This window comes from Camelus bactrianus, chromosome 26 (assembly GCF_048773025.1).
Source record: "Camelus bactrianus isolate YW-2024 breed Bactrian camel chromosome 26, ASM4877302v1, whole genome shotgun sequence".
Classification (NCBI taxonomy): domain Eukaryota; kingdom Metazoa; phylum Chordata; class Mammalia; order Artiodactyla; family Camelidae; genus Camelus; species Camelus bactrianus.
In genome coordinates this window covers 16,817,261-16,840,931 of record NC_133564.1, presented here as the reverse complement: position 1 = coordinate 16,840,931, position 23,671 = coordinate 16,817,261, and the positions used below count along the sequence as shown (strand labels likewise).

The window sequence follows — 23,671 nt, the reverse complement described above, 5'->3', positions numbered from 1 at the left end:
CAGTGAGAACTTAACGCCTATTAACAATTACTGTTCCTTAACACTGCTGTTGACTCTTTAGATCTGTGCTGTTTAGTGCATGTGTGTGTGCGTTTATAAAACATACCTAAAACCAGTTTTTCCCTGACTTGTTATAAAAGTGTCTCAGCCTGATCAACTGAAGACCCCCCGGTTCACTATAGTCCAACAAAATCAGGTTCACTGACCCACTGCCAGGAGCAAGAGGAACCAAGGGGCAGCTCCCCAAACAAAGGAAAACATCTAGTTACTACAGGATTCTGGGGAAGGGTGGGGTGCAGATGAAATTTAAATGAAGCAGCATTGTGACAGGCTCAAAACAGGGCTTGTAAACAGGTCAATTTCAGATGGATCCAGGGTCCCACTGCCTCAGAAAAACTACAAAGTTAAGATACATGTGGGATGCTGAGCCCAGAAACCCCTTATCTGCAGCTCTGCGACTGGGTTATGAGTGAGGCTGCTTCAAAGTGACTGAAATCCCCTAGGCAAGAGTAGGATGTGTTGTTCTTACTGACAGAATTTCACACAGCGAAGTCTCTGATTGCATTTAGAGGGCAATGTTTCTCAGTGCATGAGAAAGGACTAGTTACTCAGAGGAGCCTTACATTTGATGACATTTTACAGCCACTGCCTGTGTCTGGAAGAAATACCATCTCCTGTTAACTTTGTAGCTGGCTTTAGTGTCTGTTAGCCCAGCCTGGTAAATAGATGGGCAGATTTTACTTTCACTTTCTCAGTCTGAGCCAATTTTTACTTTCTCTAAAGTAACACATGTTCTTTGAAGAAAATGGGAAAATACAAAAAGCACAACAAAGTTAACTACTATTAACTTGTGGTGTATCTTTATGATCTTTTTTCTATGCAAACATAAAATTTTGTTTCATAAGACTGATAAATTTTAATTTATCAGTTTATAAATTTTAACTTATCAGTTTTATCAGTTTATTTTCTAATTTTTTTTAAAAAATTGGGTGGGTAATTAGGTTTATTGTATTTGTTTTATTTTTAACGGAGGTACTGGAGATTGAACCCAGGACCTTGTGCATGCTAAGCACATGCTCTACCACTGAGCTACACCCTCCCCCCTCTAATATTATTAAATATTCTCATGCAACACCATCGTTACATGGCCATCTATTGTACAGATGAGCCAAAATTTTTTAACCAAACACTTACATGTTTGACACTTTGATAATTTCAAGCTTTTTTCTACTTAAATAAAACTTACAAGAAACATTTTCAGACAAATCTTCCCCTATATTCATGATTATTTCCTTAAGATAAATTCTTACAAATAACAACTGCATCAAAAAGAAGGCACATATTGTGATGCGTTATTCAGATTATAAAAACTGTGTAACGGAAAGGTAATAATTTTTACTCCCACCAGCAGGACATGAAGTTGTCTATTTTCCTATGCTCTTGCCAACACTAGGGGTCAAACTTTTAATCTTCATTAATATTATGAACAAAGAAAAGTATGTCGTTTCAGTCTTTATGTCTGAGCCCTACTGAGGATAGCAACAAGGGCCTGAGCTCTCCCTGCGCGAGGCACGTGCAATGGTGCTCAGCAGTGAGTGCCAGGGAGCTGGACTGCAAGCAGGGGGCGTATTTTCAGTTAGGGCTTGGAGGAGTAAGAGGCTCTTTCCACTAAAAGGGCTTTTAAACCTCCTGTCCGCTTTTCTAGCACGCAAAAGGTGGCTGATTCCACAGGAAATCTAAGGCACGCTTCCCAGCCTCAATCCACGCGTGGCGCACACAGCAACTGGCAACATCTGATCAGAACACTGGGGTGACCAGTCATCCCGACCCTACTCGGCCACCTTGTGGGCCAAGGAGACCATCTCCACACACCAGCTAGAAAGTTCTGCACCAGCGCAGCCTGAGGAATTCTGAATGTATGTAAACACACACACACAATTCATGTTATATTTACAAAAGATAATCCAGATATATACATACCAAGCATTTAGTTTTTATCTACATACAGGAAATGATTTCTACTTTCTTAATCTTGTTTGTATCTTTTAATCTTCCTAAAATAATGACCATATATTCATTTTCTAGTTCTCAGAGCCTGTAGAAATCACATGTTACAGAAGCAGCCAAAGCTCTGTCACCACTGGCTAGCTGGTGCCCTTCAAGTAACCTCAGGAAAGCCCAACTCTTCTCCCTGCGCCTGTATCTAGTCTCTACCAGTGTCCCTCATGCTTCCATGTGGGCTCTTAGTATCACTGTATGGTATTTATCTACAGACGCATGTACAGCACCACTGCTCTGTGTCCCACTCTCAATTCTTACATAAAGCATTTCCATCAGAATGTTTACTGAATATCATCTTTAGTCGCCTGGTTTTATGTTCTCTGTTGAAAATGTCCAAATGACTTCTTACACATTCTGAATGAAGTTTTTCTGAAATAAGATTATGATGCTGCCTCAGCTCATACAGTAATCTGATTCAAGCCAGGACATGAGAATGTTGTTGCCTCCTCCTGACAGCTGTTATTTTTTCAGCTCTTACTGGGAGCCGAGGGCGTCCTGAGAACTGGGCTGCTGCGTTACATGCATTATTTCATTTAATTGTCACAACAATCCTAAGCAAGAGGAACTATTTTCTCTGTTTCACAGTGAAAACCGAGGCTCAGGATGTAAACGACCTGCCTCAGGTCCTGCAGTTTGCACAGCGCAAACCGGTTCTCGAGCCCATGTTCGTGGCCAGGGTCTGCCTTAGATGCTCAATCCATCACTAGTCATTAAAAGTTGATTTCTTGTGTTGTGAACCTTCATCTACCTGTGGAAGAACTGCATTCCTGTCAAGTGCAGGGGAATCAAAAGACAGCACACGTGGCCGCTTCTCAGTGTGGTGCTGGAGTCAGCTTGCGAGGCTTTTGTCGGCTCACGAGTGCTGGCTGTTGAATTTCAGAAATTAAACCTACCATTATTACAACTAAATTAGACAAGCCTACAAATAAATTATGTTTTAAAGGTAAGAGTACTCAAAACTCATCATTTCCTAATAATTTCATTCATTTTACTATTACCTCTGTTGGAGGTTATGTTCGTCTGTTGTCTCAGTGTGGTGGAGGTGCTACATGTGTGTATGATGGTGTGCTGTGCAAGTGTCTTCCCAGCTCCTCATTCAGCGATGTCACGCTGGTGGCTTTAGATTGGCCACAGTGGGAGAACTAACAGCAGAGAAATCGGCAAATGCTACCGGTCAGGTGGTCTCACTCCTCCCCCACCAAAGCCAGTTGTTAAAAATCACTTCCACCATCATTTCCACCATCCTGCCCTGCCCTGTGAATCACAAAGTTCTTTTCTGTTGAGTAGGGACTTAGCACCACAATTTTTGCCTTTGTTTTTTTAAAGAAACAAGCACTATACCCATCGATTCTGCCCCACCCTCAACTCTTGATGTTTCATTAAGTAGAAGAAGGGTCTCTCCACCTCTCAACTCACTCCTCTCCTCTCCTCCCTAGAGAGGAAGAGGGTTTTAATCTGACACAGAGGAGGAGGAACTGGGAGTGTAAAGCACAGCCCTCTTATTCGTCCTCTTACTGGCATGTGTTCTCTGCCTCCAAGCGCAGCCAGCAAGTGGACCGTGCACCTGCCTGGGAGACAGGGAGGAGGGAGAAGCAAGGATGGGAGGCATCTGGTCTAGCAGTGTGAGGTAGGAAAGACTGTGCAGTTCTGAAACTCAGTTTCAGAAAGTATACTACTTGCATATATAAAACACATTCTCCATGATCTGTTAGTAATAAGATGGACACTGTGGTCTTCATTTGCCTGATTCCTTGGCCCTACGATGGGTCAGACTTCAGGATGGAGAGAGGATCATTGCTATTTACTGGGCCTCCTCAAACCCCAAAACAAAACACTGCTTTCCAGTGGGCCACTAATGACTGATCAGCCTTCACAATGAAATAAAATCTATTTGCAATCCTTGGTCTAATGATTATAACAACAACAGTAATAGTAACAATTAGAAATACGCAGATCCTGGACTAAATGCTTCACAGAAACTGACGCATGGTCCTAACTGTCATTCTTAAAGCAGGTAACACCTTACCCACAGCTCCAGGGCTGCTCCAAATAGAAGCACATGATGAATCCTTTAACTTCAGAGACTTCATAAGCCTCTTCATACCAAAACTTCCCCTTCTCCTATCAAATTTTACATTGCTGCCAACACTTATCTTTCCTCCTAAATGAAAATAATTTGTGTTCTCTGTTATATTTAACTCCCACCTCTGTGCCCTCTGTATTCCTCAGATACCAGAAGGAATTACATTCTCAAGTCAACACACTTACATTTTTCATAAAACTGAAAGATCTTTTAGAACATTTTTTTCCATAGGCAGCCTTGCATTTTAAAGCATTTTTTAAAACTAAATTTCTATTCATTTATTCTTTTCATAATAATTTGCCAGGCTTCTCTTTGTCTTTCACTTTATGAATCTTCATCTCCCTGTCCACCCACACTAACCTCCCATAGCAGTTTCTGTGTGCTCATTGATTTCTGACACGCTGCAGTAGCTTGTCTCACGTATACGTGATTTCTCTTTTCCTCTTCTCTATTATAACCCTATTTCTTGCTCAAGACTCACATTTTTCAGAATCTGCACAAAACACTGAACATTCAAATAATCTAAATTCTTCTACACAGAAGATTGCAGTTTAAGAACTTTAATGCTTTCAATATATTATCTTCATATATAAATGCACCTAAATTAATGTGGAGCTGAAAATCCATCCCCTAGTGATATCTAAGGAAAAAACATTCGGCAGACGCCCTCAGTAGCCCACTCCATTGTGCCCACTGCCTCTTGCTTTATTTTAGTAAAACAGAAAACGCCACACCAGTCTCAGCATGTGCTAGATAAACAGTTTCCTTCTCTTCTCCAAGCTAAATAATCCTTAATCTCTTTAATTTTAAACCTTTCATTCATTATTAAAATTTCCTCTCTACTATTTTTAGATTCTCCACATTGCTTTCTAAATGAGGGTCAGAAATAAACAAATACAGAACTGAAAAATCTAATAAAGTTGGGCTGGCGATAAATGAGATTACGGCGGTGACAGGCTGCTCTGATTTTCTTTATTACTACTTCTTCCTCTGGCAGTCTGCCACCGTCGTAATAAAAGATGGTACTTCTGTTGGTATCATCCTTCATGCAAGGGTTTGTGCCTGCAAAGACTCCTGGACAGTAAAGAGTTATCTCCACTCTTGCAGGAAATCCCACATGGTTGGGGCCATGTGTCACTGCTGATTTCTGTCACCTGGCTACCAAGTTACCCGGCTTCACACATGGGGTCTGAAGTCAGACAACCTGAGTTCAAATCCCAGCTCTGTTACAAGCTGTGTGATCCAAAGCAAGTCATTTTACTTTCTTAAACCACAGGAGGAGAATCACAGGACCTACTTCACACAGTTGTTTTAATGATCAAATGATGATTATGAAGAACCTGGCGTTGTGCTTGTTACATATTAGATATTCAACAAGTGATAGCTTAAGAACAAAGACAGTTTTCCCCTCCTGAGCATTTGCTTGGCATCTCTCTAACCCCGGCAAATGTCCAGTCCAGGAAAGGAGCACTCTCGTAGCACCTGGGTGGGAAGTGGTGCCGTCCTGCCTCACGTGACTGGACAACACGTAGTACTTAAGCAAAAGCGGCTATTTGTCTATTCCGCACCCACTCGTTTTTCTTCTGTAGTAACAGAATTCTCCATTTTTAACTAAACCTAGGGTACCCAGAATAAGACTACTTGTTTTCTCTCAACTGTTTTGACCAACAAAATATAAGCAAAAATGTCATGTAGCAGCTTCCAGAAATCTCCTTAAAAGCCAGCCAGTGCATGACCTCTGCCACCATCTTTCCCTGCCTTCGCTCCGCTTCCTGGGATTAGGGGTTGGGATGTAACGGATGGCGATCCAAGCACACCCTGAGCCCTGAGGCTCGGGGTACAGGACGGCAGAGCAGTGAGCGAGAAGGAGCCTGGGTCCTTGAGGAGGGTGGAGCCCCTGAACCAGTCCTGGGCTGCCCGCTCCAGACCTCTTTTACGTGAGGAAGAAAACGGCTTTGGAAAGTCATCATTACTTTGTGGCTTTTCTATAACATTCAGCTGAATGTAATCCTCACTAACATAATCACAGTATCTCCAAAGTGTTCCTGGGGTCACAGTGGCTCTTACGCTGGGACAATTTTGGCCCCTACAGGACATCTGTCAGTGTCTGGAGAGACTTTTGGTTGTCACGGCTGTGGGGGTGCCACTGGCATTCAGTGGACAGAGGCTAGGGATGCTGCTAGTGTTCTACGATAAACAGAACAACCCCCACATCAAAGAATTAGCCAGCCTTAAATGTTACGTTTGCCAAGGGCTGAGAAATCTGTCAAACACGTCTCTCAGGAAGGTCAGTGGTAAAATGCCCCTTGTTCATTACAGTAAACATGGTAGAAGAATGACGTGTCTTAATCAATATTGTCCTCAACAGAGTTACTATATATCTCAAACAGTAATAAACAGTTTTCAAAGAACCAGAATATAATGAATTATATGACACGACACCTAGCCAAGACTTCAGACTGGTCGCATGAGAAAGGATATTGCATTTAAAAGAGATACTCAGTATATTAATTGCATTTCATAACCACCTGGGAGCTTTTAAAAAATACCGATGCTCAGGTTCCACTCCAGACCAAGTACATTAAAGCTCCTGGCAGTGACGCCCAGGCACCTGTGTTTTCCACGGAGGAGCAAGTAAGGGTCATTAGAGTACTTATCGCAAATATGCTGATGAGTTACAGAACACAGGCGGCCCTGGACGCACCAGATTCCCAGGCCACAATCTGCCTACTTCTTTACAAGGGGTTCTGTCAGGGCAGAACCCTTCACTTCTCCTCTGCTTAATGCTCACTCTGACGCCCACTTTATCTTCAAAGTAAAGGAACACACGGTCCTGTCTCTAGTAATGTTGTGACTGTCGAGTTCCACTACAGGATGCATCTTTGCTCTGAACCTGGCTTGCCTTCCTTGTGGGTGGTGGCCAGCATCCCGCAACCCCACCAGCAGCGGGAATCTATTCAGCTGCCCCTTAACATCCTGCATCAACATGACATTCAGATTCCTGGCTCCTGTTTTGTTAGCTGAGTTGATCACTGCACCTCCTAGAAGATCCTGGAAAATTCAAAATATTTTACCAGTCTAGCCACCGCATCCTCACTTGGACATCTTGGATGCCAGAAAAGAAGAAAAAGGAAGCAGCTACAAACGGACATCAGGATACCAAACTGTAACTTTTTCAGAGCCTAGCAGATGCTCATATACGGCCAGGGTTAAAAACGACTAATTTAGTATACCTAAAAGGCGCACTTCCAGCCCGACAATCCTGCTGTGAAAGCATCTCACGCTGACTCAGAAAAAAGCGAACTACCACAGTACTACAAATAGTATCTTCAAGGGCTTTTTTTTCTTATTTGTTTTTAATGCGTTCCAGCCTGGCAGAGCTGAATGACGATTTCCTTTAGAAAACATTCATCTCGCTCCCAAGTATGTATGAAATAAAGGTGGAAGGTTTCTCTTAGTCTAAATAAGACGTATTCCCTGCCTTAGGTGGCCTATCCCAAATTTTACTGAGAGCAATTTGAAGATAATGACCTAAAATGCTAACAAAGTCAGCCTCTAACTACACTGGGAAAACACCAGAATACTTGGGACTATGACTGAAGAAAGCAGCTCCATGAAAGCAGTGCCACGTGGCTGATAAGCCCCATCGATGAGAGTTTTAGACAGGAGTCTGATAAAAAGCAATTCTGCCCATCAATAAGAGGGAGCAGAACCGACCCTTAAACAGAGGGCCAATTTTTTTATCAGATAACAGTAAGTAGCTAAGTAACAAGATCATTTATGCAGCATCGCCATTTTTGAGCAAAAAGATCAATCTCTGCCATCACAAAGTTGTTCCCGGCAGCCTTTCTAGCGCAAGAAGCAGGGAATAAAAATTAGTCCTCAGGTCTGTTCCCCAGATACAACGAACAGGGACAACCTCCTGGTGGAGAGAAGATATTGTATCAGTGCCACATCAAGGGGACCAAGCGGACATTCCACGACACGGCAAAGCCCAAGGAGCTGTCTCATGGTCTTGGGTCTGGGGAAGATGCACAGGATAATGGAGGATTTACACAAGCACTCAGAAAGCAACTCTGGCTGTGTGTACCTGTCATTGCCAAAAACGCTCTTCGCACTGTTCTCCCCGAAGGTTCTGTGTCAAGCTTGCTGGGGGGACTATGATGTCTTCACGTGCATGTGACTCTACCAAGAAGTCTACACCTCTGTTACAAGAGAATTTTGCAGACTTTCTAGAGGAAGTTATCAACATATTTCCCAAGATTTACATGAGGTACTGAAAGCTTATAAAGGGATGGATTTCAGAAGAATAGGTCATTCCACTTGGACTCAGTCTTTATATCAACTTAATAAATAAGCACCTTACAGGCTATTCAAGATTATACATAGAAAGAGAAACATAATTAAAATCTTCAGAGACTATATTCCGTAAGAATTAAATTCCTTGTAAGCAAAGCCATACAATCAAACCCATCATTATACACGTGCGGGACCTACATTAACACCCGGCACAGTTTACAAGGACACAGTGTCATCTACGGTGTATACTTCTTACAGCATGTATTATTCAGATTAGAAAATTAAGCAGCAAAACTCAGTTTAATGTTGACCCTTGTTCAGGGGCAAATGTGGCAAGTCTAAAATCCTCAAATAGTTCAAAGACCCAATATCAGCCAATATTTTACTTCTCCATCAATGATCTACAAAAATTACTTGTCAGAAGCAAAACTGATAGACCAGAGTTTCATTTCTTCCCATGTGTGCTCATTTGGGGACACTAAAACGAAAGGTAACTAGATAAACAGAAGGCTAGAAAATCCACCAACTACACAGTACTATATAATCATACTGTATATGCATGTACAATATTAAAGAATAAAAAATAAACACACTCACCCCTAAAATATCTCAAGCACAATAAGGGAGATTGAACTCTCCTATAAATCAGACTCCTGGGGTATATACTTCAAAAGTGTTTTCGCAAAACAATTAGTCAAGAGCCCTTTATTCCCAAACCTGTGCCTCTGCATTTTCTAAGAAAAATGAAAATCAACACAATGTTTTACATTGTAATTTTAAAAACACAGCCTTCACTTCCACTGCTTTTCCAAGGCAAGCATCTGAGCAGCTGCACAGTTCTAACAGCTGAACAGCTTTCTATCTACTCTAACCTCGTTATTTGATAAACATGATACTCTGAACAAACGAATTCCACTGCTAAGGGAGAAGCTGGGTAAATTCTGTTGTCACTGACTGATAAGATTTGTGGACTTCCTTTATTTCTGCTTCCCTGACAACCATTTTTTTCACCTAACTAGGCAGAGGAAGGTAATTAGCAGCTATTGTCATGCTATAATTAAATCACAAGTACCTTAGCTGCTTCAAGAACTCAACATCAGAGTTGCTGTTGATAAGCTTGATGAACTCTTCATAAGAGGGAGCGTATGTGTAGGCTCTCTTGTGGTGCTCATTCACCTGCTCTCTGCGCTCCAGCTGGGCCAGCAACATTTGGTTAATGTAATCCGGATGACTGAGTAACTCCACCACTGGCTTTAAGACTGTGGGACAGAGGAGAAAGCGTCACTGAAAAGGATCTTCTTTAAAGGAACCGTTTTCACATTATATAATTGAAACTACATTTGGGAAGTATTTTAAAACTACCCAACGGGCCGCAGACACACACATGCACATACACACGAGCACGCGCACACACAGCTACCCATCCCCCTGGGTTTTCTACCAGCAATGGCTACAACCAACCAAGTGGTCGTTTTAACAAACGAGTTACATGTAAATTTATTAATTAATAATAAAAGAAGATCGTTTGGAACCCAAGTTGTTAACAAAGCCATCAAAATTAAGTACACTCATTTTCCCCTTTTATTGCGTCCATAAAGCTCAGTATGCTTTGTCTGCCAAAAGATGAGAGTCAACACTCTCCCAACTGGTGAAAGCAGACCTCAGGGAGGAAGTTGTTAGAAACTTAATGACACTATGACAGATTTATCCTCCTAACTTTAGGTCAAAAAGTTCCCCTTTTCTCTGTGGTTGGCTGTATCAGCTGACAGGCACAGCTGGCTAATTCTGAGATAATAAATGAGACAGTCAATCACTGCATATCCAATACAGTGTTATCTGTTTGAGATTCTGAGATAGGAGAAGTCTTAGATCATATAGTCTTCCATTTTCCTCACCCTGGCTAAGCATTTCCGTGGATATACTTTTTGTCTAGTAATCACATTATATTGCAGCATAGTTCCTTTTTTTATTTATTCTAAGTTATATACAGGCATTATCAATGAATATACTTCAGCAAAGATGTTTTAAGTAAACACATATTCCAGTTTGAGTATAGATATTCTTTCACTAATGCATAATTGGCCTGGGTAACTCAAAAGCTATCCCAAATGAATGCCTCCCTGTTGAGAGCATAAGGACTAGTTATCTGTTACAAACAACAGAACGGACTACATATCTGGCAATATGTTACATAAAAAATTTGTCTCACGTATGGACAAGTGATGCCCTCTTTGAATGACATTTAAACTTGACATTTTGAAAATGATTTAATGTTCGTACGTCCCACAGTATACAAGTCTGCATAGGTGTCATATGAAGCGTTATCACATTAATATGTAGCACGTTAGTTTGCAAAAGTATCGCATTAGTAACATCAATTACTTATAAAAAGTCTACCTTTTGTTGTGAGAATTTCTGCAAGCATTATGCGTAAGCTGAGAGACTGGACATCCTTTGAGGGGAGGAGACAAAACACCAGAACCCGAGAACATGTTTGCAGGAATCTTCTTTCATCATCTGAGTTCCTCAAGCATGCGTGCAACACAAAAGGCCTTGGCTGTTCTTCGTGTCTGCAAAAATACATGATGAGAGGGAAAAGGAAGGAAAGAAGTTTCCAGAAACAATTTGGTTATGTACCATTAGGTTAAAAAAACATTTCAAATGGGCAACACATCAGTTTTAATAACTGTGTCTACTCTGACAACATTAACAGTCAATAATTTTCTCAACCACAGACTAATCTGTGAAAACCTGAACACATGGCCTTTTGAGATTTCCAATCTTAAGTAGCATCAATAGGTAAACACAACTCCCAAATCACAGCAACAATCCAGAAGGAGATGAGTTATCTCTTTACATATTTTTAAGTCTCCTAGATCTCTTCTTCAATGTGATCTACGGCTTCATTGTGCAGGAAAAAAATCTATCAAAGCATAAACCTGGGTCACCAGGCAGCTTTCCTATCAGGGTGATCCTAAGATAAAAAAAATGGATGGGAATTTCTACTAAGGAGAGGCTCCATGACTGACGCTTCATTATGTGATGACTAACTACCTTCTGCGTGGCTCCCAAGTATTTCCCAGCCAGCCTTACCAACCCAGGTCACAGATTTCCTGTCAGCCCTGACCCCATCCCATCCCAGGACCATTAATTTCAATGATATGAGTGAAGAGAGAGGAAAGCAGAACGTTCCATACCTCCTTGTCCCACAGTATCTTGATAGCAATTCAAGAAAGACTGGGAAGCTAATTTTTCTAATATCTTCTAAGCAAGAGGCAGTTTATGGGCTTCTTATAGTAACTAGCAGCCAATAGTGGGAAAAAATTAAAAACCAAAACACTAAACAGAGGGGGAGGAAGCACAGTAAGTACCACACAGGAAATGAAACAAATAAATGCATAATGGTGCCTTTATGACCAATGACCATTTTGAAAAGTAAAACTTTACTTTAAAATATATATTTGGTTAATATTTATTGGGGGAAGCTGCCCCCACCCCCCAGATCCACTTTAACAAAAGAGCCTTCTTTATAGAATATCAAAATCGCTCTCCAGGCCCCTTCTCTACTCCAGTGGAGGGGAGATAATAAACGGAGCCTGGTCCTCAGACTTCCAGGAGTTCCCCTTCCTCCTGGACAGTGAGGGGAAAACCTTCCGAGTGAACCAAAGGCCAGATGGCTGGTCAAACAACCTTGATGCAGGAAGAAAGGAAAGGTGAATGCTTCCCTGGAATCCTCCACTAACTCTAAGAAGGGTACTCCTGTGATGCCCGCTAGTAAGTGGGCATCAAGTTCTCCTTTAGAAGTCTAGAAAGGAACATAAGGCACATGGCTCCTCCTGGGCCAGGTCCCTCTAGTGTTCTGGTGGACTGCAGCCTCAGTCCTGGCAGCAACCTCTGTCAGTGCAGATTGTTTACTGCAATTCCAACTCCTCACTTCTGGGTTCTCACGCCTTGAGTGAGCAAAAGGACACTGATCTTCCGTAAATTTCATATGTGCAATGTTACTTAATCTTCCCACGTACACCCAGAAGCAGATATCACCATCACCACTTCATAGATGAGAATATTAAAGATCTGAATTGTTACGTGAATAGTTCAAAGTCACAGAGATAATAAGTGGTAGAAATAACTTTCAAGTCCTTTCTGACTCTCAAGTCCAGACTCTTTAAAACTACACCATAATCAAAGATTGCTAAGATGAAAGTAAAAAAGAAAATTCAGAGATAAAAAAAGAAAATATATGAATAAAAACATTATTTTTTTCCTTAAACAGCATGCCAGTGCTCGACTGGTAAACAGAACAGAGACTGTAAAAAGGAGGCTGTGAAATTAAAGATGCTATTGATTTAACAACATAAAAACAATCATTTTTAGATTTTCCTGAAACATGCTGGAACAAGACAGATGGGGCAAAGGAAGAGGAAGCAGAGGCAAGAATTAAGTGGGATCTGGATTGGCTTAAAGCGGCCAACAGAATGCCGGCTGGGAAATAAATACAGGCTGACCGGAAAGCTGCCTCCACACAATTACCTAACAGTCAACCAGAGGATGTGTTGCTTTTATTAATGCAATTTATTATGCTCTAGTCTGATAGTGGCCAATTCAACTGGGTGCTTCCCTGGCTGCCAAAGTCATTCTGCACCCAATGGAAATCTGCACAGCAACGGCAATTTCAGGACGAGGGCACTGTTCACCTGGAGTAGGCAAGTACAGAGATAACCATCAAACCTAATTGCATTTCTGTCAGTCCCATTACGTGATCTGTAGAAGATGACGCACAGTCAGATATTAGATCCCCAGCATTCACCTCCAGGGCACCATCATCCATATGCAGAACACCACTGACCTACCAGCATTTTTTCAAATATCCATAATCTCAGAAAACAGTGATAGATTTTCTTTTCTTTAATAAGAATCATCAGCTAGCGCTCCTAGGCATAGCCTAGACAGCAAGACAATACATCTGCCCTTGGCCCAAGCAAACCAGAAGTCCAAAGAGGAGGAGTTTCTAAAATGGAATCAATCTCTGTTTCTATTATTCTGATGCTTGTCCATAATATCTTCATATTATCCACAGAAGCAGTAATTTCAGAAGCTGGTAAACAAATGTCTCAACGAAAAATATACTCTCATGCTGAAATTAGATAATCATAAAAACACCAAAATTTGTCTAACCACCTGCTCTTCCCCCAAACCTAAATGAATCAGTCTTCTAACTGGAATAAAACAATGATCTAAAATGCTGTCCTATACTGAACCGTAATTTAAACACTTTACTTTAACATGAGCCTCCACTGAATTGAAATAAGTCTTTTCCACCAAGCAGAATCCTGGAGTGCTTTATTCAGCGGAAGCCACAGCCAGTTGGTAGGTGCTGCACAGGGCTGCCGAACACTCAGGAGAGGCTGAAGCTTTCTGGACTCCAGGGAGGTAAACCAAGAGTCCTATTTCTCTTCTTTCCTTATAAGTTCACATACCTCCTTACTGGAAGTTACTTTCTCTATAAACAGTGGCTATCAAAGGGTGGCCTGGAAGCCCCTGTGTGTCCCCAAGACCCTTGCAGGGGGTCTGTGAGGTTGAACCCACATTCACAGCAATAGAAAAAGGCCGTGTGTCTCTCACTCTTCACAGGTTTGTGGAATTTTCCAGAGGCTACATGACGTGATGACATTGTCACTTTGATGGTGAGCGGAAAGTGTACTGTGTAGTCCTATAGTTTAAAATTTTCTTAGTTTAGAATCTAATATGGTAAATATTGACAAGATATGATGAGTGGTAAGCTGGTAAATGTTTAACACCTGGCTCTCCAAGGGAAGAAAAGCTCTGATTTGTAGATTTGCCCATATCATGGTGTAAACACTCCCACCATGGCCAACTGTGAGCCAGAGCCGGGAAGAGATGTGCACAGTCAGCTCTTGCAGATCAGTACAAGTCGGCCCCGGACATCGTGAGCTGTGACCCACGTAAACAAAAAGCTCCTTCAGGTTCTCAGCAACTTTTAAGGGCGTAGAGGGATTCTGAGACCATGAACCCTGATAATTGCTGCTCTACAGTAATTTTTTCAAATCATAGGCTGTGACCCACAAGGAACAAAATAAAATTTAGTCTCAAACACCTTTTAAATGTTAAAGAACAAAAGAAATTTCAAAGTTATCACCGGTAATGAGCAGTATTAGATGAAACTGGGTCACAATATAAAAAGTATTTCTTACTGTGGGTTGGTCACTGTTTTTAAAAAGATTGCAGAACACTGGGGGCAGCAAACTGAAAAGTAGCAGGCATATGGTGGCTCTGCAGCTTCCGTCCTCAGGGGCCAGAGCCGGGCAGACACGGGGAGGGGGGGGGATGACTCACTGGGAAGAGGCAGCATAGCCAAGGATGGAGCTCTGATGCTGCACAACAACCTGAAGCACCCAGGTCCCTGAGGGCCTCCCAGGCCGGAGCAGGGAGTGCCTTCTGACAGAGCCGCACAACAGGGCTTCTCAGAAGGGTGTGAGTTACCGCCTGCCAGGTGAGGATGCGGATGCTTACATATTTTGCAAATACTTTGTCTCTTCCCTGACAGCAGAGGAAGAGGAGAATCAGCGAGAAGAGGCCACATTAACTGCAGGGAGCTCCCCCTCCTACTCCAACTGAGTCCGCCTCCAATCAGGCAGAAGGCCACTCATAACAGTAAGACTGCCTTTTACGCCCAAGTCAGAGGTGCTATGTGACTCACTCTTTCACTCCCGCAAGAGTGAGACCTACATTTAAGATCTGGTCAGCAAACTAAGAAAGTAAGAATTTGTTATCAGCCCAGAAATGGCCTTGTGGAAGTCTTCTTCCAAAGGCAGAATCATCTCACAGGCACAAACCTTTCCCCTCTTAACAGCACAAAAGGCTAAAAAGCCTAAATATTAGCAATCTTCACACGGAAACACCCTCTCTAATTACAGCCCACACATTCCAACATTAAGGTCCTTTTAAAAATTGATTCTCAGGATATTATGATGCTATAGAGCTCTTAACACGAGACTCACAAAAAGAAACATGAACTTTATTTAAACTTTTCTGATAATTGATAACTCACTGACATTCTTCAGAGTTTCAAACACTACATTAAAATTTTCTGTTTCTAGGTACCCCATTCTAAATAAGTTCATGACACTGCTCGCTCGGTAAAATCTGTTTCACTGTTTCAGTTACTTACAAAATCAAACAAGTCTATAAAGTGGTTTTCTACTAAAAAATAATTTTTAAAAATTTACTCTGTCATAACATTATGATTTCCCCCAAGTATGCCTACATTTCCAGCCAAGGGCCAGCAAGAAGATAAATGCGCTAGAGTTTTGTCTTGACTTCAACCCCTTTCTCAGTAAGAAAGATATATTAATGTGAATTAAGCTGGGGGCGGGAGAGAGCTGGTGAGAGGTTGTTTCCATTTTAACAGTTACCTGGAATTCGCCGCCTTCAGGTCACAGAAGTGAGTGAGCAAAGCTCTCACGACGTCATTGCAGACGACTTTGGCCACGTCCACGTGGCTCAGCCTGTGGCGCAGCTGTCGGGCGATTTCCCAAAAGTCCTCTGACAGCAGATGGTAGAGCTGCCCCTCATCTCTGCTGAGGCTTCTGTACCAGGACAGGATGTAGTCTCTGTAACTGTAGTCAAACACTACCAGGAACAGACAAAGCATCGCGTAAAACTTGGGTGAAAGCAGCGGACACCGAGACAGCTTTCCTACTGGAATCTGGTCACCTGCTGTTTAATAGTCACTGTTTAAAATACAAAAAGAGTAGAAAACAAAACAAGGCAAGACATGCTTTTTCCTAAAACCTTTCAAAACAAGAGGTTCTCATCTATCTAAAATTTTGAGGATGTGGTGACCATAGGTCCTGGATTTTCTTGGATAGCCCAATTTTTAAATATTCTATCTTGGTATGAAACTCTATTTTTTTTTTTTTTTGTAATTGAGCATCTGACACCGTAAAACATACTTGTGGAGTGTGTCAGTTATCAACTCAATTGTCTCTTAGCTCCAATTCACAATTTTTTGCCCTGCTTTATGATACTGGAGCTGAACCCAGTAAACATTTTTTCTTTGCCGACTGGCAGACTGTTGAGTTTAGTCAACAGAGGATGCTGGCGGGGGGACACTGGAAGAGGAAGGGGCTTCCTTCCTGGTTCCTGGGAGCTCTTCTCTCACCATTCCTGCAACACGCAGCTGACAGCAGCTCGCGGGGCACTGGACAGCGTGCGTCCCCAGCAAGCTCCTAGGACCCAGAGAGCAGTTTTCTGGAGAATTCTGCTGGCACCCTGCTGGTGGCTTCCCCTAGCTCATGGTATCTCTTGAACATCTTAGCTCTGGGGTGGAGAAGGAACGTACAAATAGGGCCAATGAGTGGAAAACACAAGGAAGTTGTTTTTTCTGTTCAGCATAAAGAGGAAGTGAATAAAAACATTCAAGCTATTCAAGAGGTTGCCACAGTAGATGAGGAATGTTCCATCATTCCATCATAAGAAGCTTTTAAACAAGATGGATATCTAATTGACAAGGAAGACGTGGAAAAAACTACTTTCTGAGATGGCAAGCTGGATTACTGACCTCCAAGGGTCGTCTGCAAGGCCTTTATTGTCCTTTTATCCTCCTTCTGGGAATCCCAATGCCAAGCAACAAGAGCATGAGGGGAGCCACCTTGCCAATAAAACACTGTTAATTTGCTCATGTGCAATTCTTTCTTACTCTTTTATTAAACTAGAAGTTTTCATGCCTAGAGTTTTTAACTAGTAGCAAACAAATCTGAAAACTAAAACATTTGGAAAATACAACAATTTTCCCTTTCATTAAAATGTAACTTCAAATTAAAGCAGAAAATTAAGCGCAATTATAAGAGACAGTATCTAAAAATAAGATCTTTTTAACATGGTAAAGGATTTATGTGATGGGTGTGTTCACCTCCATAATGTCTCATTACATTTAACCACATTGCAAATTCTAATTATTACAGCTCCAAAATACTCCTCTGATAATACACTTTGGTTAGAAATTGATAAAAATTAATACTGGCAAAGCCTGTACTCAGTAATAGAGATGTATGAGCCACACGTTTATCTTCTATCAATAGCTCATCAGCATCCCTCTTCAAACTAAGTATCATAAAAAGACGACAAATGTAAAATGTACAAAACAAAGCCATGATTCTAAGTATGCATTACATAACTACATATACTCATTTATATCAGTACACATATAAAAATATTTTAAAATATACCTTTTGGGTCAATTCAAGGAGACAAGAGAAATTCATGTCATAAAAATCATTTTATGGTCTTCATTAAGGAATGAGTGTAAGTAATGTAACAAACCACAGTGAGACATAAAAGAACACTTACTCTCAATGCCAAGCAGAGAGTTTTTCTTCTAAAGACATAGTAACAGCCAAGAAAAATTCAGGTGCTATCATCACTCAAATACATTTATTTTCTAGGACTGCTCTCAAAGAAATACGTTGGTAAAAGGGAATCACTGGGGATTACAGAGAATGGAATAACATGATTAGAACCTTAGTTTTAGTCAGATTAATCTGAAAAGAAGATTTAGAGTAACAAAGTAGAGAAATACGAGAGGTGAGAGAACCATAAGGGGAAAGAATATGAAAAAGAATATATATATATATACACACACACATATATATGCATAACTGAATCACTTTGCTGTACACCAGAAACTAACACAACATTGTAAATCAACTATATTTCAATTAAAAAAATTACTTCAGCCTTGACAAATGTCTCTATTATTTGTATTTTGCTAGCATACCAAGACATCCTCAATTTTATCAATTCAAGTTTATTATAACTAGCTAATAACACTTGAATTTCAATCAAATATACTGGTAACAGAGTTTAGAAATGTTAATTGAAATACTCCAGAGATGCAAATTATAATCATTATAGATTTTCTAAATTCTTATGGAACCTCTCTTAGCCTTCTCAACATACATTTCCAGATTCTAATTCCACATTAAATTAAATGTCCAAATTTTTAGAAGGCAGTTTTGGTTTTAGTTTGCTGTTGTTTTTCTTTAACAACAACTACTGCCAAATGCATAAATTTTACTTCCAATAACCAATTTTATAGTAGCCTATAGTGCTCCTTTTGGTAGATGATATAATGTTCATCTTCCTTGGAAATCATTTTGCTTAAAAAAAATGGACAGGAAATTGTAAACATTAAGAATATGGTAAAAATAAAAGGAAAGAAAAATTAACTGTATCAAAGCGTAATCAACTAAAGCTCTTACCCAAAAACTTTGGATAAAATTTTCCTTTCAAAATAAATCATTCACAGAAATTAGCCTGAGGATAATGTTTTGTTTTTATGTTGTGTTTTGGTTTTTGCCAACTAAGCCTATCCTTATCCCGTCTTTTTCTTTTCATAAATATTTCTGGAACAAGTTGGTCCATGCTAGATAAGCATGCCACGTCTAAGTGCAGAGTAATTTCTACGTCTTAAAAAATTAAAAAGAGACACCCATGTTCACAGCAGCACTATTCACAACAGCCAGAAGGCGGAGGCAACCCAAGTACCTACTGATGGATAAACAGATACACAGAAGACGGTATATACATAAAATGCAATATTAATCAGCCTTAACAAGGAGGGAAATTCTGACACATGCTGCAAAATGGGTGAATTCTGATGACATTATGCTAAGTAAATAAGCTAAACGTTTAACAAAAGAACACACACTATATGATTCCACTTATACAAGGTACCTAGAGTTAAATTCATAGAGCACAAAGCAGAATGGTGGTTATGAGGGGTGTGGGAATTGTTGTTGAATAGGTATAGAGTTTCAGCTTTGCAAGATGAAAAGAGTTTTCTAAAAGAAAAAAAAAATTCCTGTTACCTATTTTAGGTAACAGAACAGATCCTTGCTTCACATGGTAGAACTAGCTCCCTGGCTAGCTTCATGTGACCTGCAAATTCCTACTTAATCAACGTTTAAATCTCATCCATTCAACTCAAACATGGATGTGTTTATTTAGTCCTCAAGTAAAAATTCATGAAGGAAAAATCCTAATGCTACACAAAGACAAGGAGGATAGATAAATTTGTTAGAAATTACCATTTTCCTTATAGGACATAACAAATTGTTTCACATGGTAATTATGCATCCTCATTTAATCCTTACCTTCTTTCAGAGCTTTGTCCATATTATGAGAAATTACTACCCTTCTAGACTGAACTGACTCATGTGAGTTTCCATACATAGGACTCTGAAATGTAAGAGGAAAAAAAAACATATTATTGAATGAATAAATCATAAATAAAAATAAATCTAAAAGGTATGAAATACCCTTTAAACAGGCATTAAAATATTACTTAACAGATCATAAAGTTCTTCTGGAATGCTTAAGGTTAAGAAATTTTTTAAAAAGAAGAATTAAGGAAGGATTTTTCCCTACTAGATATCAAAACAGTATTATGCCAGTGTTGGAATAAAAAAATCAACAGAATGGTAGACAGTATAAAAATATCTATATACAGATGCATATATATAAATATATGAGAATTAATAAGAAAGAATTTGAAATCTGTGAGGAAAACATAGACTAGCCAACAAATGGTATTGAGATAATTTGATATGTGGGGAAAAAAGGTTAGAGTCTTACCCCACAATTCATACATAAATAACTACAAACTGACTAAAGAGCTAAATTTTTTTAACTGAAAAAAGTATTTAAAGGAAACAAGGGAGATGCTGTGTGTAACCTTGGGATGGAGAAGATCTCCCTAGAATAAGACACAAAATCTAACAGTTATAAAGAAAAAAAAAACCTGACAAATATGACTATAAAAATAGAAAATTCCTGTTTGACAAAAGATCCTATAAAATACAAATGACAAACTAGCAGATAATACCTGCAGCATATATAACAAAGGACTATTATTTAATAAGAAAACTATTATTTAAAACAAGAAAAATAAAAGAAAATCAAGCAAGGAATTGAAAGAGCAATCATAAAATATAAATACCAATAAATGTATGAAAAAATGCAACCTCCTTTTTAATTAGAGAAATGCAAATTTTAGCCATGAGATACCATCAGACTGCCAAAGCAGCGGGAAAGAATCATAATAGCTAATGATGGCAAAGATATGTAGAAATGGTCATTTTTCACACACTATTGGGGGAAATGTCTATTTCTACAAGCTTTTAAGAAAGCAACTGAGCCACACATAAAAATTTAAATATCTATCTTTTCATTCAGCAATTCCTTGCCTAGTAATCTAGCCAACAGAAATAACTGCACATTGCACAACAGTTTATATACCAAGAATTTCACTGCTATATTGATTATAAAGGCAAAAAATGGAAATAACTTCAGTGTATATCAATAGTCAAAGATTTAAATTATGATACACTCATATTTTAGAATACAATACAACCATTAAAAAGAACGAATTAGGGATACATAAACCTTCATGGGAAGTTTTCCATGATGGAAAATGTTTGGAAGCACATACACCAAACCATTAAAAGCAGTTTTCTCTAGGCAAGGGCATAGGATTTTAACTTCTCCATATATGCCTATTTAACAGTATATTTTAAAAACTGTGTAACAGTATAAATTCTTTTTAATTTTTAAAAGATACCAGCTGGCAAGAACCAAAAACAGAGAAAGGCAATGTACAGGATTTAAATCCCACTATTTGGCCAGTAAGACTACATTAAAGAAAATTTTTTAATTGATCACATACCGAAGTAATCAGCAGTATGTATAATGTAACTGGGCCTACTTACTGGTTTTGGAGGAGAAAAAGAAAGTAGTATTAGTGCAATGCAGAGTACTTTTTGTGCACAGGAAATAAGTCCTTGAAATAAGTGCACTTTGACGTCACTCAGGAGATCTAAATGGCTAACGTTAGTATGACCCTCAGCCAGCAAACACGCACGAGGAAATCCCCCTGTGTCAGGCGGGCCACCTCAACACAGCTGCAATCAACCCCGTGGCCCTGGACCACGCAACCAGAGCCAGAAGTGGAAAATCTCCAGTCCTTCGCTTAGCTTCACACTACCCACGGGTCAAATGCCAAGAGTGTCATCCGTTTTCATGATCACTGTTATTAAAAAACAAAAGCCAAAGTCTTAAGATTCCTTAGTTGAAATACTTTTAAAAGCCTTAAGATGTATGAGTTACTCAGAAGAGAATCCCTCTTTGTTATAAATTAATATTCAACACTTTCCCAAGGAATCATAAAAAAAGTAGATAACCATAATCCTGTACACAAAAGCCATTTAACGCCTAAAAGGAATATACTCTCAACTGTTTAAAACTATTTTCTAGTCCCTGAGTAGCTTGCTATAAAATTAAATAGTCTACACATTTTATTGTAATTTTTAAAATTTTATTTCATAAGAGAAAAAAATTGAAGAAACGAGAGGAATTTTAAAATGCTAGTGCTTTTCAGCACATCAGGCAGATAGTTAAACAACTTAAAGATTTTTGGACAATCTCTTAATTGACTTAATACTTTTAGAGTACTATACTGATAAATAACTTAAATCACAACTTCTCAAGCTTCCGGCCAACAGTCTGGTATAGCTTCCCAAATACAGGTGTGGTCGTTTTCACACACAACACTAACCGAATGATGAAACTACAGCCAAACAATACTTACTTGAGAAGTTTCTGAATTTGGGTTCTTAAAATGGAAACTGTCTTGAAGGGCCGGGAGAGTAGCAGGTATGAACCTGGCCGGTGGAAAGGCAGGGCATGGTATTTATGCATATTCTGTGCTTTGTGTCTGTCATTACCACTTCCTACGAAACTTGATTTTATTCTTACCTTCTACCTTTTTTTGTCTCCCTAGTTTGGCTATACTACTTCTTGCCGTCTGCCTGCATCTTTCTTTTCTCTCTCCGCTTCATACTGAGACATAATACCCACAGTAAGTGTATGTCTGTCACTGCCGACTGTATCTGAATTAGGTCTTTACTCTCTTTAATTTACATAGAAAGCTTAGGAGAATAACGTTTTCTATTTTGGCTCTTTACGTAGAAGCTCTACTATTTTTTCAATCTGATTTTCCATTCTGGTCCTGGATTTCCCTGCACCCCATCTCCCAGGGGTCACTCGCCTTTGTTAGAAAGAATTTTAAAAGTTTTTCATCCCTATCCTGTTGGGGCAGCCTGATGAAGTCTGTAAGGAGGAGAACCGGAAGATAAAAGAAAACATCAAGGGCCAAAAATAACTGGGTAACCATGCATGGAGATTCCTTTTTTAAGGATTTAATATTTATGGAGCCAGAATCTCCTCGTGACTAAATCACTACCCGAGTGTAAATCAGTCACTACATGGAGGGAGGGAGGGGAGCAGAGGAGGGGAGCAGAGGAGGAGAGAAAGCGGGCAGCTAAACACATGCACACATTCCTGTGGCCCAGAGGACAGTTGAACAAAAATTGTCTTCATTCTCCTTCTATTTATAGGTTTGAAAAAAGAAATTCCACACAACAAACTTCCCCACAAGACGCATTAAAGCCAACACTGACTTTCCCTCCCTGCAGCACGCAGGTCCCACTCCTCAGGGAAAGCCCGCCTCCTCCGGACAGTCACTTTCCTAATAATGCTGGTTCTAGGGAAGGTGGGAGAAAACCATGTGTCCTTTTCCCTCTGTCACAAAGGGTAAGTGATAGACATCCTCACTACCCGAATCCAGAAATGAGGACTTCAAATGTAGTCTGACCAGTCAGCTCTCCTTAGAAGTTTCGTATCCACATCCCGGTACGAACAGAGAAAAGCTTTTGGTGAACCAGAACCCCTCCCAAGTAAAAAACAGACCTTATTTTTAATTCAGTAAAAATAAATGAAACCCATCTTCATTTTCAGATTTAAACCTAGCTTGAAACCAACATATCGAGATCATTCTTAGTCACTCAGTGAGTTCCTGGAGAGAGAAGCGAGAGGTCTCAACGTAAAACTGCTCATTTTGAAAATGTCTTCCAAGGACAGGGCAAAACCTGAAAGCTTTTCTCTGACATATGTAACTAGATGCTCAGCATCAAGGAGTAGCTGCCTCATGAACAAACCCTTTCCTGAGTACATGTCAGCTTTCTGTTTACTCCTGAAGATCAGCTCTTAGTCTACAGCCATAATACACTCAAATTGTCTGTGTCAGAGGTAAGACACGCCATCCCGAGGAAACAACATCTGCAGAGAATCCACACAGACAGACCTGGGTTA

General features: G+C 40.0%; 1 protein-coding gene across 3 annotated transcripts in view; it reads right to left on the bottom strand.

Annotated features, from left to right (window-relative positions):
* The window catches only part of SNX25 (sorting nexin 25), an 82,139-nt gene that overhangs the window by 39,459 nt on the left and 19,009 nt on the right, over positions 1–23,671 (bottom strand). For all 3 annotated transcript variants that reach the window (XM_074353258.1, XM_074353257.1, XM_074353259.1), the window contains 4 exons: positions 19,618–19,702; positions 15,877–16,093; positions 10,841–11,013; positions 9,516–9,702 (listed from right to left, as the gene is read on the bottom strand). In XM_074353258.1, the coding sequence (XP_074209359.1) occupies positions 9,516–9,702; positions 10,841–11,013; positions 15,877–16,093; positions 19,618–19,702 (662 nt within the window). The remainder of the gene's footprint in view (positions 1–9,515; positions 9,703–10,840; positions 11,014–15,876; positions 16,094–19,617; positions 19,703–23,671) is intronic.